General features: G+C 36.0%; 2 protein-coding genes across 3 annotated transcripts; one reads left to right on the top strand and one right to left on the bottom strand.

Annotated features, from left to right (window-relative positions):
• Window positions 1-192: 192 nt before the first annotated feature.
• RB195_026169 (uncharacterized protein) lies at window positions 193-9,697 on the top strand (the record flags this gene model as incomplete). 2 transcript variants are annotated; one of them, XM_064214603.1, is made up of 18 exons in its annotated part: window positions 193-214; window positions 494-612; window positions 675-737; window positions 1,458-1,527; window positions 1,599-1,765; window positions 1,838-1,952; window positions 3,342-3,490; window positions 5,292-5,403; window positions 5,491-5,612; window positions 5,726-5,848; window positions 5,911-5,989; window positions 6,366-6,557; window positions 8,141-8,274; window positions 8,587-8,716; window positions 8,799-8,939; window positions 8,993-9,050; window positions 9,384-9,453; window positions 9,539-9,697. In XM_064214603.1, the coding sequence occupies 18 exons, from the start codon at window positions 193-195 to the stop codon at window positions 9,695-9,697; spliced, it is 2,025 nt and encodes a 674-aa protein (XP_064070485.1). The 2 variants fall into 2 exon arrangements, with proteins under 2 accessions (XP_064070485.1, XP_064070484.1); XM_064214604.1 differs by lacking the exons at window positions 1,458-1,527; window positions 1,599-1,765; window positions 5,726-5,848.
• Window positions 8,785-13,781, bottom strand: RB195_026168 (uncharacterized protein; the record flags this gene model as incomplete). Its single annotated transcript, XM_064214602.1, has 3 exons — window positions 8,785-8,866; window positions 8,986-9,079; window positions 13,745-13,781. The coding sequence occupies 3 exons, from the start codon at window positions 13,779-13,781 to the stop codon at window positions 8,785-8,787; spliced, it is 213 nt and encodes a 70-aa protein (XP_064070483.1).
• Between the last annotated feature and the right edge of the window lie 1,288 nt (window positions 13,782-15,069).

Genomic DNA, 15,069 nt, shown 5'->3' with positions numbered 1-15,069 from the left:
AATACTTTCTTACTCATTGAGGTGTTAATTTTCTCTAGGAACATCAAGTACTTTAGTGTTCTTTTTCTCATCAGCTTGTTAGAGAACTGATTTGTTCCATAAACCACTTTTTAAAGAAACCGAAGCGCTTCCAACACTGCAAACATTTATCTCCGCGATGACGCAAATCAGTATCATATGCAGTTTTCCAGCATGACATCAGCTCATCTTAAAAGTGAGGTTAAAAAAGTCAGGCGAGAAAACAGAATTCACGCGTGATACCGAAAGATAAGGATGTGCCGATGCTGAAAAGGAAATAAGTGGCCTTTTCCTTGACCTTAACAGAATTCGAAAGAGTGCATTTTACAAAAAAAAAAAAACGAGAAGTTCAATCACAATCTTTGGTAGGGCACACAATTGGCTCATCATATCGAGCTCAATCAGTCACTTTCTCAAGATATTCGTCATAGTGCAAGAATTTTTTTATAATCATTTTCGCAAGAACGTATTGTAGCGTCGCCGACAGTGACATCGCCAACAGATCACCACGTGAACTACAACAAAATCGGCGATTCTCTCTCTATAGAGTGCAAAGCAGATGGTGTTCCACCGCCTGAGATCACTTGGACCAAGGTTAGTACGAGGAACTGTTTCACTAATACCATTCAACAAATGTTAAGTGACAGTTGTTTTAGAAGGAAAAAATAGTCAGCACAGGACCGGTTTTGAATATCACAAAACTAGAGAAACACCATGAGGTGAGTAGTTCCTGGATGTTTCTCTCGATAATGCATAGATAAGAAGTGACACAATTTTACACTTCTTTAAGCACAGTGGCGGTTATTTTATAGGTTACCGTTTTATTCTCACTCCTTTCAATAATTAAAACTTTCCTCACTCACAACCAATTCTTCTTGCGAAAGGTTTATTTGGATTCAATGGAGGGCTGTGTCCTTGTTTCATATTCGAAAAGCTGATTTTCGTTTTTTTTTTTAAAGGAATCTTTCCTCTTCTTCCCTCCTCTCTTTCTTTCTTTCTTACTTTCTTTCCCTCTCTCTTTCTGAGTCTCTCCTCATCCCTGGTCTTAACCGCTACTCCCTAAAGTAGCACCTCTTATATTCAACTATGTTTTATCTTTTTGAATTCAATTGCTGGCCAGTTCGAGGGCGAAGCAGTGGTCTTTTGGACTTTCGCATACAATACTAACGAAAAAGGTAATAAGTAACAAAAAACGAAACCTATCATTTCAGTGCGTGAAGTGCAGAGTAGGAATTTATCAGAAATAGAAATTCCTAACAAAAAAAAAAGAACCATGTACAGAATATTCCACTACAAACTTTTCTCTTTACAAAGCGTCCAACTAGTTCTCTTCGCTCTACTTTTTAGCGATTTCCTCTTTCTTTCGCCATTGTCAGTTATCCCATTTTTTCTGTGAACTTTCACTTCATTTCTCTTTATGATATTGTTTGTTTTGTTAGGGCAGCTACACATGCCTAGCAGCGAACGTCGAGGGTAAAGCGACATCCCAATTTGAGCTAAAATTTTCAAGTACGTTAAAAGTTGTATTCCTCTACTAATTTCATGCAAAGTGTGTGAAATGTTGCTGAGTCATTTTGAAGAAGCGCCGATATTCGACTTTGTGCCCACAAACAAAACAGTCATCGAAGGGTCGAACGTATTTTGGCGTTGTCACGCAGATACACAACCAAATGGCATACAATACACGTGGATATTTCGTGATCGTCCAATCAAAACAACTGAGACTGGATTGAGAGTCGAAATCAAGGTAATCTTTACTTTTTTTAACTGTAATCTGCAGTAGTCAGAAAATGGTTTGCAGCAACTTCCTATTTTTAAGGAGGGCGATTTGTCGTTACGCGCTGTGCGAAAATCCGATCGCGGTTGGTATGTGTGTAAGGCACACAGTCCATCCGGAGAACAGTCAAAAGTATCGGCTTTTCTCGATGTTCTCTGTGAGTTTTCTATATTACATTTACATGTGAAAAGTGTTAATCAAGAAATAAAGGAGTTGATTTTAGATGGTAGAGGTAGAACGCAATAGTCCTTTAAGATTATCGCAAGAACGTGGGGTTTTCCCCTCCTTCCTATACACAATGTCATGACATTGTTCTCGTACTCAGTACTTGTTCATAGTTTTTTGAGCACCGCAAAACATTGTACACGAGTCCATGTAGCATTCAGTGTAACACGCGATCTACGCACACGCACTTTTTAGAAGGGGAAAACAGAACTTCACTTTCAAGAATGGATTGCTCGGAAACCAAAGCACTGCTCAAAAAACCAACATATCTGGAAATTTCGTATCATTGTTTCCAATCATTGAGTCGTTAAAATAGCTGGTGATCTTTTCCTGAAAGCCGTTAGTATTGCTATTTGGATACTTTTTTATTCTTGTGAGGAACTCGCGTGGAATTAAGTAATTATTAGGTGTCTTAACAATTATTCTCTGTTGTTCCTCCTAATTGCTCGCGTAGTATGTTTATACACGAATACGAGCGGATACTGGATAGATCTTGGAACGACAATGCATCAAAAGATTACAACACGCCTAGTACTCTCAGTTTTCTGTTTTCAAATTTATTTATTTCTTAACGTTGAATGCAAGTACGGAGTCAGTTTCCCACAGTCTAGTTAGTGGTTTCCATCATTTCATTTGAAAATAAAAACTGCCTGACGACATCTTCAGTCACCACTGCCAATACTTTAACTTTGAAAAAAACACACATATAAACAGGAATAAATCCCTTTGATGTGTTGCTAGTTCTTAAAAAGAATGCTGAGTTCCCAAAAATACCACTTTCTTTTGATCTTCATTTTATCGTATATCTGCTAGAGATGTTTATTAAATTTCCTGTCCTGTTAACTTAAGATAAATAATGAATTAACTAGAGCATAACGGTAGTTTCCGCAATGATTCCTGGAAAAGGCGAGGCCCCCATAACGCCTCCGTCTGATAAGGTAATTTAGTGCTCCATGACCTTTAGGTTTTTCCGTACAAACGTCAGAGCTTTTCAAGTTTATCAGCATTGTTCTCGTTTCTATCGCTTCGGTGGGCGTAGTAAAAATAGCCGAAGAAAGAGTTCTTTGAACATCAATCATACTCCTTGTGATTACAATCAAAACGACTGCGTAACAACAATAATAATAATGGTTAATGGTAGAGGTTAATGCGGTCACCTAATCGTCACGGTCACTTATCACGAGTTCCACGATATCTTATTATAAATTTCCTGTAGGAACAAGTTCTACAAAGAACTGTTCTCAATTTCATGATATGTCGTGACAAGGTCACCACATCATATGAGCAGTTTGGGATTAGCGTAGCAATTATTGTCGCTTAGATGCTCCTGAACCACTACCGTCGCATCGGCCTGTGCTTACGATTGGATACGGTCAGAACGGAACAATTTCATGCGCAATGGATGGTAATCCAAAACCGACTCACTATACATGGTCCAAGAATGGCCATTTTATCTCTACAACATCTGAGGTTAGCTTAACCGGATTCCATTGAGTCCTACTCGAGTTTTTACAGAAATAACACTGAATAGGACTTATTCAACCGGGACTGGGGAATATAAAGTAAACTCAAACAGTTTTTAGGAGCAATTCAAATTTGGGCAAAGCATTTCATTGCCTTGATCTCTAAAAAGAGATTGATCGCCATATTCTGCACTTACAATCAGTTACTTTCGGCACTTTTCGCTGGACATTTTTAAAGATGTCATGCGTAACGAAAAACTGTTGGGATTGAATTTACAGTAGTGTTGGAGTATGCAGTCAAACGAACACTATGTCAGCATTCGAGCACCCAGAATGAAAACGATTCATTTAGTAAACAAGATTAATCAGGAGGCTAGGTTTTTCCTTTTATCTATTTATCCGAATACCCTTTTCTGTTTCCTCTCAGAATTCAACAGTTTTCCGTGCATTTATGACGTTAGCGAGAAAGGGACTTCAAAAGTAAGAAATAAAGTTCGAATTTCAAAAAATACACCACTTTTGTGTTTTGTTCTAGAAAGTACGAAAGTATTATTTTGCTTTCCCACTACTTTTCCTGGAAATCAGTTCGACGATTTTCCTTACTGCTGAGGAAGAGGAAAAATGGCGAAGAAAATACGCAGGTGTTCAACCACTCAAATTCAAGAATTCCTTTTATTTGTTGTCTTTATTGAAAGACACCTCCAAGTTGAAGATTTGTTTGTTCACATTTCGTTGAAAATCCGCTCGATTATTCATATTTGTCAGAAAAATTCTGTCACTTTGCCCTTAGTTGCGACGTCCTAAAAAGATAACCAGCGAAAAATGCTGAACAATAATGAAGGATGTGATAATGTAGAGAACGCCGCAATCAATCCTGCCTGTTTGAGATTCGATTCAATTAGTCATAGTAGTTATCTTTCAATTATCTGAAAGACTTCAGTTGTTTCGTAATTTTGCTCCCAATTAGTTTTAGCAGCTCCTGCAGCTCGATTTTTTGATTCTGTGAGCGGAGATAATCTCCGAGATTACATGACCAAAATTCAGAATAATCAGAAATGAGTGCTATGTTTGCCAACATGTTATGTTTTATGTTACTGATCAAGCAAATATGGACTAAAACAGCGATATGAACAAAATCTTTCAATAGCAGGCAAGAGTAAAATTAGACTTCCTCGAAAATAAATTTTCAAGGAGTCACCCCACTTTCTCAAATGATTGCTTGTGTTTTCTTGACTCAAACTGTAGTACAGCGCATTATATTGCTTAATTCTTCCTTTTTTTGTGGGGACTTACCTTGTTTGTTTTATCGTTTAAAGATGAGCAACCATTTACATTTGATTGGAATGAGAATGCAAATGCACTGGAAGCACGTTATAGACGTATCCTAACGAACAAACATTATAAATAAAATTGTAGGTAAATGGAATTTACAGCCGTAAATCCACTGCTACTTGATTCTCTTTCATAATAATCCCTTCATGAGGATGGGAATTTAAATAGAAAAATAAAGATAGATTCAATTAGAGAAGGAGGTAACTACAAAAACCGTTGCTAAAACGTAGATGTCATAGAGAAGCTAACACAATCGTAGGCGAAGCTGAAAATAAAGTTTAAAAAATCAGGTAAGTAATTCTAGGAGTAAGACGGAAAATAAACTGTTTAAATAAGTTCAGTCAAAATTAAAATCGTAATGGAGTTGAAATTTGTGCTCCGCTCTGTCTTGTTTGTCCTTTTTTTCAAACATCTAAGAGCATCGAGGAAAATGGACGACAAATTTTTTTATTTACTCAAAAGTTCGAGTATTATAGGAATCGCTGACCATCAGAACAGCAAAAGACTCAGACGGGGGAATATTTGGATGTCAAGCCGAAAATTCCATCGGAAGAAGTACTGTGCTCGAAACCCACGTCATCATAGCAGGTATATTAAAATCACCTTTTGTAGGAAGATACTTTGATCTTCACGTATCGTTGACAACTGATGATAGCTGAAAAGAGCCGTTTTTAGAGCCTCCAGTGTTTATAACCCGACCGCCTCCTGAGCTCAGGGTCTTCGAAGGAGCCCCAGCTAATGTTGTTTGCGATGGTTTTGGCGATCCTTTACCGATAGTATATTGGGTTCATTCCGAGGTAGACTGACTCTGTTCGACTTTATTTCCGAAAGTCAAATTGAAATTAATAAATTATGGTAGCTAACGAATAAGTAATAGTAACAAATGAAAAACCACAAGCAACTGTTTCAGAAAAGGATATCATCGTCTGTGTTATCATTTCCTTCGGTTTCACATAGTGATCACGGAGTATATGAATGTATTATTAGCAACGCTGTTTCATCCATATCCAGTGCGATGAATTTAATTGTCGATGTAGGAATTTGCTTTAATAGTTGTAGACTCTGCAGTTCCATAGAGATCTCAAGAAATTTCAGAGAACTCGTCCACAATCTGCAATTATCGACAGCGTTGAATGCATAGGCGACGAAGCGATGATGGTGAATTGGACACCAGGTAATGATAGACGGCTGTTTATTTGCGCTTTTTTCTTTTTACAATTATGACGTCAGTTTTTGCGGAAATGCTAGATACATCTTCATGGAAGATAGAGAGTTGGTCTCTGAGCTGGACGAAATGTCCCTTTTGCAGTTCCATTACAGCATCGTTGACAAGAACCGAGTATGCAACTGCTCTCGTAAAATAGTAACTGAGAACGTTCTAGCAAACCCTAGGAATTTTGAATAAGAATATTTGAAATCAACATCAAACCTACTTTTTCTTCTTTCTAGAAACTCATTACAACATTACCACCTGAGAATTAATTAATCTATCAATGCACAAAACCATTATTTTTTGAGTGTGTCTTTGGCGTTTATTTCGAGAATTCCAGGATTCAACGGATCTTATCTGCAGTCCTTCGTTGTGCACTATTCGTCTGATGATGATCCTACCGAGAAGAGTCTTCTCACCACGTCACATTCGGCTACTATTGGCGATCTCAAGGCTTTCTCGAAATATCGGATCCATGTGGAAAGCCGGAACCAGAAAGGCTCGACCAACTCAAGTGCAGTTGAGAAACACGGTCAGTAGAAATAACGATATAGGAGATTATCTTTCTGTTTTCGACTGTCCCAGTTTCATCCGGGCGATGATGGACAACGATCCGCGAACACATTGAGTGGAGCCGACTTTGACAAGGAGGCTTTCTTTCGTATCATTTTAAAATGCTTGTCGAGGTCGCTGATTATGGAAAAAAGACTTGAGAACTTCTTGGATCGGAAATGAAGAGCTCATTGCAACGACGGCGGAACATCGACTCATTGAAAAGAAGTCAAGAACTGGAAGAGGAATGACTGTGGACGGGTCTATGGATAAGCTTTGCTCTTTTTATGATGAAGCCCGCGTCTGATGAACTATCTAAGAGTGACTTTTTTAATGACGCTATTGGTGGCATAGGGAAGAGGGTTTTCGATTCAAACGATCGGGATTTGGAACAGCAAACTAATAGAAGTGGAATCATTGTGCAATAATGTAATGCATTTATAAGACATAAATATATCGAATGAGGAAACTATCCATGAACGTGTGTTTTTCATTCACGAGAACTAAGTCATTAGACAACGCTTCTACTTATCTTTGGGATATTTTGCTGCTGACGCAGTGTGACTTACAAAAGTGTGCGATGAAAAAAATAGTGACATACAAAACACTACAGAATCTTTTTTGCCCAACACTCATATGTATCCTGTAAAATTTCTCAGAGCTGAGCACAAAAACTAGTGTAAATGAATCCTGAGACATTGAGGCAAAGCGAACATGCATAACCTGCCCATTTGCAATGATTTTTTTAAACAAAGTGTTATTCGTAAAAACTCTTTAACTTCAATATGTACATAGTTCGGAAAAAAATTAACTTATATTAATTCGATGTTGGGAAATTCTCCATTAACTATAATTTTTTGGAATTTTGAAGAAAACAGCATCAGATAGAAATGATTATTTTTAGCGCATTGAGTTCAATTTGATTTTTGGTTATAGTTTTACAGCAAGAGGGAGAATAGGAATTCCTACAAATAGTATTATCAGACTATTGTAGCCGAATTACATCTAGAAATTTACATTGAACACATCTCCTTCATTTTTCTGCACTGTTTTCCTATTCTTAACATTTGTTCAGACATCTGCGAATCAATGAATCCCGAGTAAGCCTTGTTTTCTCAATAAAACTATGTTACCAAAAAAGAGCAGAAAGTCTGCTCATTTCCACTTTATCTTTCCAATTTCTTTCATTCTTACATTTATCCAATCAGAAAATCCGCAAAGTCATGAAAACGAGGAATATCCAGAAGCTCTTTTTTGCCGATTAGCGATAAGTGATGTCCATTTAAAAAGATAGACAAGTTTTTAATGTGAAGTTTTGCGGGAGTAACAAACCATCCACTTACTTCCTTTTGAAGATAAACTGAAAGTGCATTAAACACCGGTGCTAATCACGAATATATTTTTCCAAATTTTCTAGTCCTTAGTATGTGATGCTGCGAACGATGGATAGCGCGTGTTCTACAAAGCAAGAAAAACACAATACATTTAGATTCGCCAAGCGAGAAAGAATATATGTAATCTTGCGGCGTTCCACGAAATTTAGCAAGGAATATCCATTTTCAGTCTGCTCGACACTTCCCTCTCCACTGAACATAAGATTCAGCGGTGAGTCGGAACTACGGTGGGATCCTGTGGAAGTCGCGAAGTCTTATCGAGTCGAGTCACGAAACGACAAGATGTCTGCTTTTGAGGGAATTGTGAGTTCGCTGATTTTTCTGATGCTAGCTGCCGCATATGTTCCTTTACGTTATCGAGTAGACAACAATTTTCTGTTTACTTAATATATCCTAGAAATTTATTCCTGGGACAGGACATTACTCTATTATAATCAAGCGATATGTATTGACACAGAGCGGAGAAAATTCTAAATCTCTTGTTTAAAACGACTCTCTTATGATGTAGTTGCCTTTGCTGCAACTTGTGGAATTTTTGGAACACCCAGATTCTCACGTTCCCTAAGATTCAATTCTCCGACACAATCAAAAGAATAGTTCGCATTGCTTTTTTAGGGCGAAGTATTCGATCCGCTATTTCGAATGCGTCCACAATTTCGACAAGGACAAAGTTTTCGAGTTCGAAGCTTGCGAGATGCATATGAACCAAGCCTGCCAAGTAGAACGATAACGTATGGATCAACCGGTAACACTTTACTACAACTGCCTTCCACATAACGAAATGTGGAATATAAATTATGGAAGTACATACAATTATATTTCTCCAGGATATGGGCCACCATCGATGTGGTGGGCGGTTTTCGGCGGCGTCCTCTTTTTCTTCATATTCTTATTTCTTTACATGTATTCAAGGTATGGCAAATATATAACTCGACAAAGAAAGAAGGACATGCGATACAACGACTACGGTAACCAATACCTCCAAAAAATACAATTTTTGATCATGAAACATACCTTTTAGTATGTCCATCATCTTTCCAGCCACATTCAGAAACAATGTACGCGGCGTCAATGAATCCGTAAGATTTTTTTTTCACAAATTTCCATCCTAAATTAATAATATAAACCAATTTTTTGAAAGCAACAGCGAACGTCATGATAAAAGGAAATTGTTCACGTTTCTGATCAAATTCGTTTGTATTTTTAAAAGAAATGATGACATAACTTTTATTAGTACATACTCTGTGGTTGTCGTAACAATTCTACAGAAAATCAAAGCGTCGCCGATGAAAGAAAACTTTATCCAGGTGACTTTCATCGAGAAATGTTACACCACATTCCGGACTTCTTTTGCCTATTTTACGCGATATTTAGATAGATAAAAGTGGAAAAATTACTATCTTCTGTTTCAGTACTGAAAGTACAAAAAGTGCTCATTGGCATAATTCCAAAGATGAATCGCTGATAGGAGACAATTCTCAGGTACGGTGATATTCTATAAGTACGGTTATTTGACAAATTGTCAAAGGTATGATCCTTGAGACGCAATGAAATTCGAGTTTTACAGGTGATGCTCGAATACTGCTATGTTGAAGAGTCAAACTCGGCTGTAGACGATATGCTACGCGATAAATACTTGTATGGAGCTGAAGATGTTCCCGTACAGTTGATGAATGATCTACGAATTGAGAAACTTCGTCGTGAATTCAAACAATCACAATTATGATCTCGTGTTATGTTAAAATTCCATTATTTTGAATGCCTAGTTTTTTTTTTGTTGTTATCAGCACAAGGTGCATATGAAAGAGAAATGAATATTCCATTTGGAATTTTCTATTACAAAACCTAGAAGTTAGTATATTACATTTTATGTGTAGTAAAGCAAAATGTACGAATTTTTTAAAACTTTATTATCAATTTTTCAATAATTTCTGATATTATCTGCACATATATGTGTGATCTCTATGGGTACACAGAAGCAGAAGAATCGCTTCATTTGATACCCCTATCAAAACGATTTTTTCAGGAAGAATAATGAAATAGAATCATTCGCTTTATTATTTTTTTTTGAAAAAAAACGAAACGTATATTGCCATTGAACGAGTAAGAGAACTTCTTTTTGACTGGAAAAGATGACCTTGCAATTGAATCCGTAACTCTTCTTAGTTGGTTTGATGAAATGAAGTGAGATGAAGGAGGACATTGAGGAAAGATGAAAGGGAAAAGGAAGCTGACAGGATGCGGCTCACGAGAAAATAGGCAACATTGGAAATCGATTGCCATTCGAGTGCCCTCAACCGATGTCATGCTATCGAATTTTTTTGATCTACTGATCATCTACCGTGAATTCAAACAATCACAATTATGATCTCGTGTTATGTTAAAATTCCATTATTTTGAATGCCTAGTTTTTTTTTTGTTGTTATCAGCACAAGGTGCATATGAAAGAGAAATGAATATTCCATTTGGAATTTTCTATTACAAAACCTAGAAGTTAGTATATTACATTTTATGTGTAGTAAAGCAAAATGTACGAATTTTTTAAAACTTTATTATCAATTTTTCAATAATTTCTGATATTATCTGCACATATATGTGTGATCTCTATGGGTACACAGAAGCAGAAGAATCGCTTCATTTGATACCCCTATCAAAACGATTTTTTCAGGAAGAATAATGAAATAGAATCATTCGCTTTATTATTTTTTTTTTGAAAAAAAACAGAAACGTATATTGCCATTGAACGAGTAAGAGAACTTCTTTTTGACTGGAAAAGATGACCTTGCAATTGAATCCGTAACTCTTCTTAGTTGGTTTGATGAAATGAAGTGAGATGAAGGAGGACATTGAGGAAAGATGAAAGGGAAAAGGAAGCTGACAGGATGCGGCTCACGAGAAAATAGGCAACATTGGAAATCGATTGCCATTCGAGTGCCCTCAACCGATGTCATGCTATCGAATTTTTTTGATCTACTGATCATCTACCGTGAATTCAAACAATCACAATTATGATCTCGTGTTATGTTAAAATTCCATTATTTTGAATGCCTAGTTTTTTTTTTGTTGTTATCAGCACAAGGTGCATATGAAAGAGAAATGAATATTCCATTTGGAATTTTCTATTACAAAACCTAGAAGTTAGTATATTACATTTTATGTGTAGTAAAGCAAAATGTACGAATTTTTTAAAACTTTATTATCAATTTTTCAATAATTTCTGATATTATCTGCACATATATGTGTGATCTCTATGGGTACACAGAAGCAGAAGAATCGCTTCATTTGATACCCCTATCAAAACGATTTTTTCAGGAAGAATAATGAAATAGAATCATTCGCTTTATTTTTTTTTTTTTTTTGAAAAAAAAACGAAACGTATATTGCCATTGAACGAGTAAGAGAACTTCTTTTTGACTGGAAAAGATGACCTTGCAATTGAATCCGTAACTCTTCTTAGTTGGTTTGATGAAATGAAGTGAGATGAAGGAGGACATTGAGGAAAGATGAAAGGGAAAAGGAAGCTGACAGGATGCGGCTCACGAGAAAATAGGCAACATTGGAAATCGATTGCCATTCGAGTGCCCTCAACCGATGTCATGCTATCGAATTTTTTGATCTACTGATCATCTACCGTGAATTCAAACAATCACAATTATGATCTCGTGTTATGTTAAAATTCCATTATTTTGAATGCCTAGTTTTTTTTTTGTTGTTATCAGCACCAGGGTGCATATGAAAGGAGAAATGAATATTCCATTTGGAATTTTCTATTACAAAACCTAGAAGTTAGTATATTACATTTTATGTGTAGTAAAGCAAAATGTACGAATTTTTTAAAACTTTATTATCAATTTTTCAATAATTTCTGATATTATCTGCACATATATGTGTGATCTCTATGGGTACACAGAAGCAGAAGAATCGCTTCATTTGATACCCCTATCAAAACGATTTTTTCAGGAAGAATAATGAAATAGAATCATTCGCTCTATTATTTTTTTTTTGAAAAAAAACGAAACGTATATTGCCATTGAACGAGTAAGAGAACTTCTTTTTGACTGGAAAAGATGACCTTGCAATTGAATCCGTAACTCTTCTTAGTTGGTTTGATGAAATGAAGTGAGATGAAGGAGGACATTGAGGAAAGATGAAAGGGAAAAGGAAGCTGACAGGATGCGGCTCACGAGAAAATAGGCAACATTGGAAATCGATTGCCATTCGAGTGCCCTCAACCGATGTCATGCTATCGAATTTTTTTGATCTACTGATCATCTACCGTGAATTCAAACAATCACAATTATGATCTCGTGTTATGTTAAAATTCCATTATTTTGAATGCCTAGTTTTTTTTTTGTTGTTATCAGCACAAGGTGCATATGAAAGAGAAATGAATATTCCATTTGGAATTTTCTATTACAAAACCTAGAAGTTAGTATATTACATTTTATGTGTAGTAAAGCAAAATGTACGAATTTTTTAAAACTTTATTATCAATTTTTCAATAATTTCTGATATTATCTGCACATATATGTGTGATCTCTATGGGTACACAGAAGCAGAAGAATCGCTTCATTTGATACCCCTATCAAAACGATTTTTTCAGGAAGAATAATGAAATAGAATCATTCGCTTTATTATTTTTTTTTTTTGAAAAAAAAACGAAACGTATATTGCCATTGAACGAGTAAGAGAACTTCTTTTTGACTGGAAAAGATGACCTTGCAATTGAATCCGTAACTCTTCTTAGTTGGTTTGATGAAATGAAGTGAGATGAAGGAGGACATTGAGGAAAGATGAAAGGGAAAAGGAAGCTGACAGGATGCGGCTCACGAGAAAATAGGCAACATTGGAAATCGATTGCCATTCGAGTGCCCTCAACCGATGTCATGCTATCGAATTTTTTTGATCTACTGATCATCTACCGTGAATTCAAACAATCACAATTATGATCTCGTGTTATGTTAAAATTCCATTATTTTGAATGCCTAGTTTTTTTTTGTTGTTATCAGCACAAGGTGCATATGAAAGAGAAATGAATATTCCATTTGGAATTTTCTATTACAAAACCTAGAAGTTAGTATATTACATTTTATGTGTAGTAAAGCAAAATGTACGAATTTTTTAAAACTTTATTATCAATTTTTCAATAATTTCTGATATTATCTGCACATATATGTGTGATCTCTATGGGTACACAGAAGCAGAAGAATCGCTTCATTTGATACCCCTATCAAAACGATTTTTTCAGGAAGAATAATGAAATAGAATCATTCGCTTTATTATTTTTTTTTTTTGAAAAAAAAAACGAAACGTATATTGCCATTGAACGAGTAAGAGAACTTCTTTTTGACTGGAAAAGATGACCTTGCAATTGAATCCGTAACTCTTCTTAGTTGGTTTGATGAAATGAAGTGAGATGAAGGAGGACATTGAGGAAAGATGAAAGGGAAAAGGAAGCTGACAGGATGCGGCTCACGAGAAAATAGGCAACATTGGAAATCGATTGCCATTCGAGTGCCCTCAACCGATGTCATGCTATCGAATTTCTTTGATCTACTGATCATCTTCCGTTTACGTGAACGATCAAAAATAAGAACTTACTCCCAAAACAGCTATTTCTGACAATAAAATGGTAAATAAATAAACAATAACATATTTTAGCATATTATGTACAAGGTATTTAGTGCTTCTTTCAACATCACTATACGAGCAGTAAGAAACCAATATAAAAAAGGAAAAAAAAGAGAAAAGAAAAGAAAAAGAAAAAAATCACCGTTTGTTCCGAAGATAAGTATGCTCCATCGTACCATCAGCTACAAATTAAGAGCAACGGCTATCGCTTCGGCTATGCTTCACCTGAAATCCGTACCACCTCAGATTCATGGGGTGATGTCATTAATTGTTTACTTCGAGAAATAAGGGCGCCACTGAGTGACAACACCCTCAACTACATTTTTTCCAGAAATAATGAACTGACTTCACATGGATTATTGTCGTCGCTAGGGAGCTTCAGGAGGACACAACCAGGAACGAGGACCAAGATGTAGTGGACAGAGCGGCCGGAATACGACTAACGGTGGCAGAGGACAAAAGCGCCCCGTGCGATAGTTTTGATCTACGCTCGATATGGCTCCTTTTCACAAGAGATCAAACTGTGCCAATTCCTTGTTAAAGTCAATATATATATATATATATATATATATATATATATTTGTATACATATCTTTCTGGTGATAAGGCTGAAAAAGGTCTAAAAATCCTCCTAAAACTCTATGAACCACTTTTTTGGGAAAAATCGTTTGTTATTGTTTATCTGGCGGAACTATTGGTTCTTCACAACGGTCGCATCACTTTTTCGGTTCAGGAATGAAATATGAAATGATATAGTACCATTTGGATAAAAAGAGCAAAAAGTAGCTCACTGGCCGAAAATACTTTTCCAGACCTCTAAATAACCATTGTAATTTTTTTATCTATGGATGTAAATTTTTTATCTATGGAATCAATTAAATAGGCGTACTCTTAACGAAAAAATTCGAAAACATGCTAAGATTTTTTGAAATACCTATAATTTAAGGCGCCATCAGCAATGAATCTCAGATATAATCCCTTAAAATTGTATTGAGTACATTCAATGTTGACGAGAATTAAAAAACGGATCGGTTCAGTGTGATTCACTGCAATAAATAACATGAAGGCAATAAATCACATCCTTACGTTGTTCTCCACGTTTTGGTCGTGTTTTAAAAAAAAGTTGAAAGAAGAGAACTAGCCGAATTTCAAAGCCTCCAGCATTGGAATGCTAATACCTTCTCGTATGGGAAAAAAAAACCAGCTGATTTATGTTGATGCTAAAAACATGGGAAGGGCAAACTTTTCATTCTTACGTAAGCAACAATTTCAAGGACAACAGGGTTCTCATGCTTGTCTACAAGTCTGTCTGGATGCAAAGATGTGCAATGAAAAGGATTGCAAAAGCGGTCCAACCGTTGTTTATTTTAAGCACAGATAAATTACTTATTATAATTATTCATTCTAGAAATGAAAACAATCGCATAGACTTGGTATAATGAGCCTAAATTGTTTGAATAGCCTAAA

Source organism: Necator americanus, chromosome X (assembly GCF_031761385.1).
Source record: "Necator americanus strain Aroian chromosome X, whole genome shotgun sequence".
Classification (NCBI taxonomy): Eukaryota; Metazoa; Nematoda; class Chromadorea; order Rhabditida; family Ancylostomatidae; genus Necator; species Necator americanus.
This window is presented reverse-complemented; position numbering and strand designations above follow the sequence as displayed.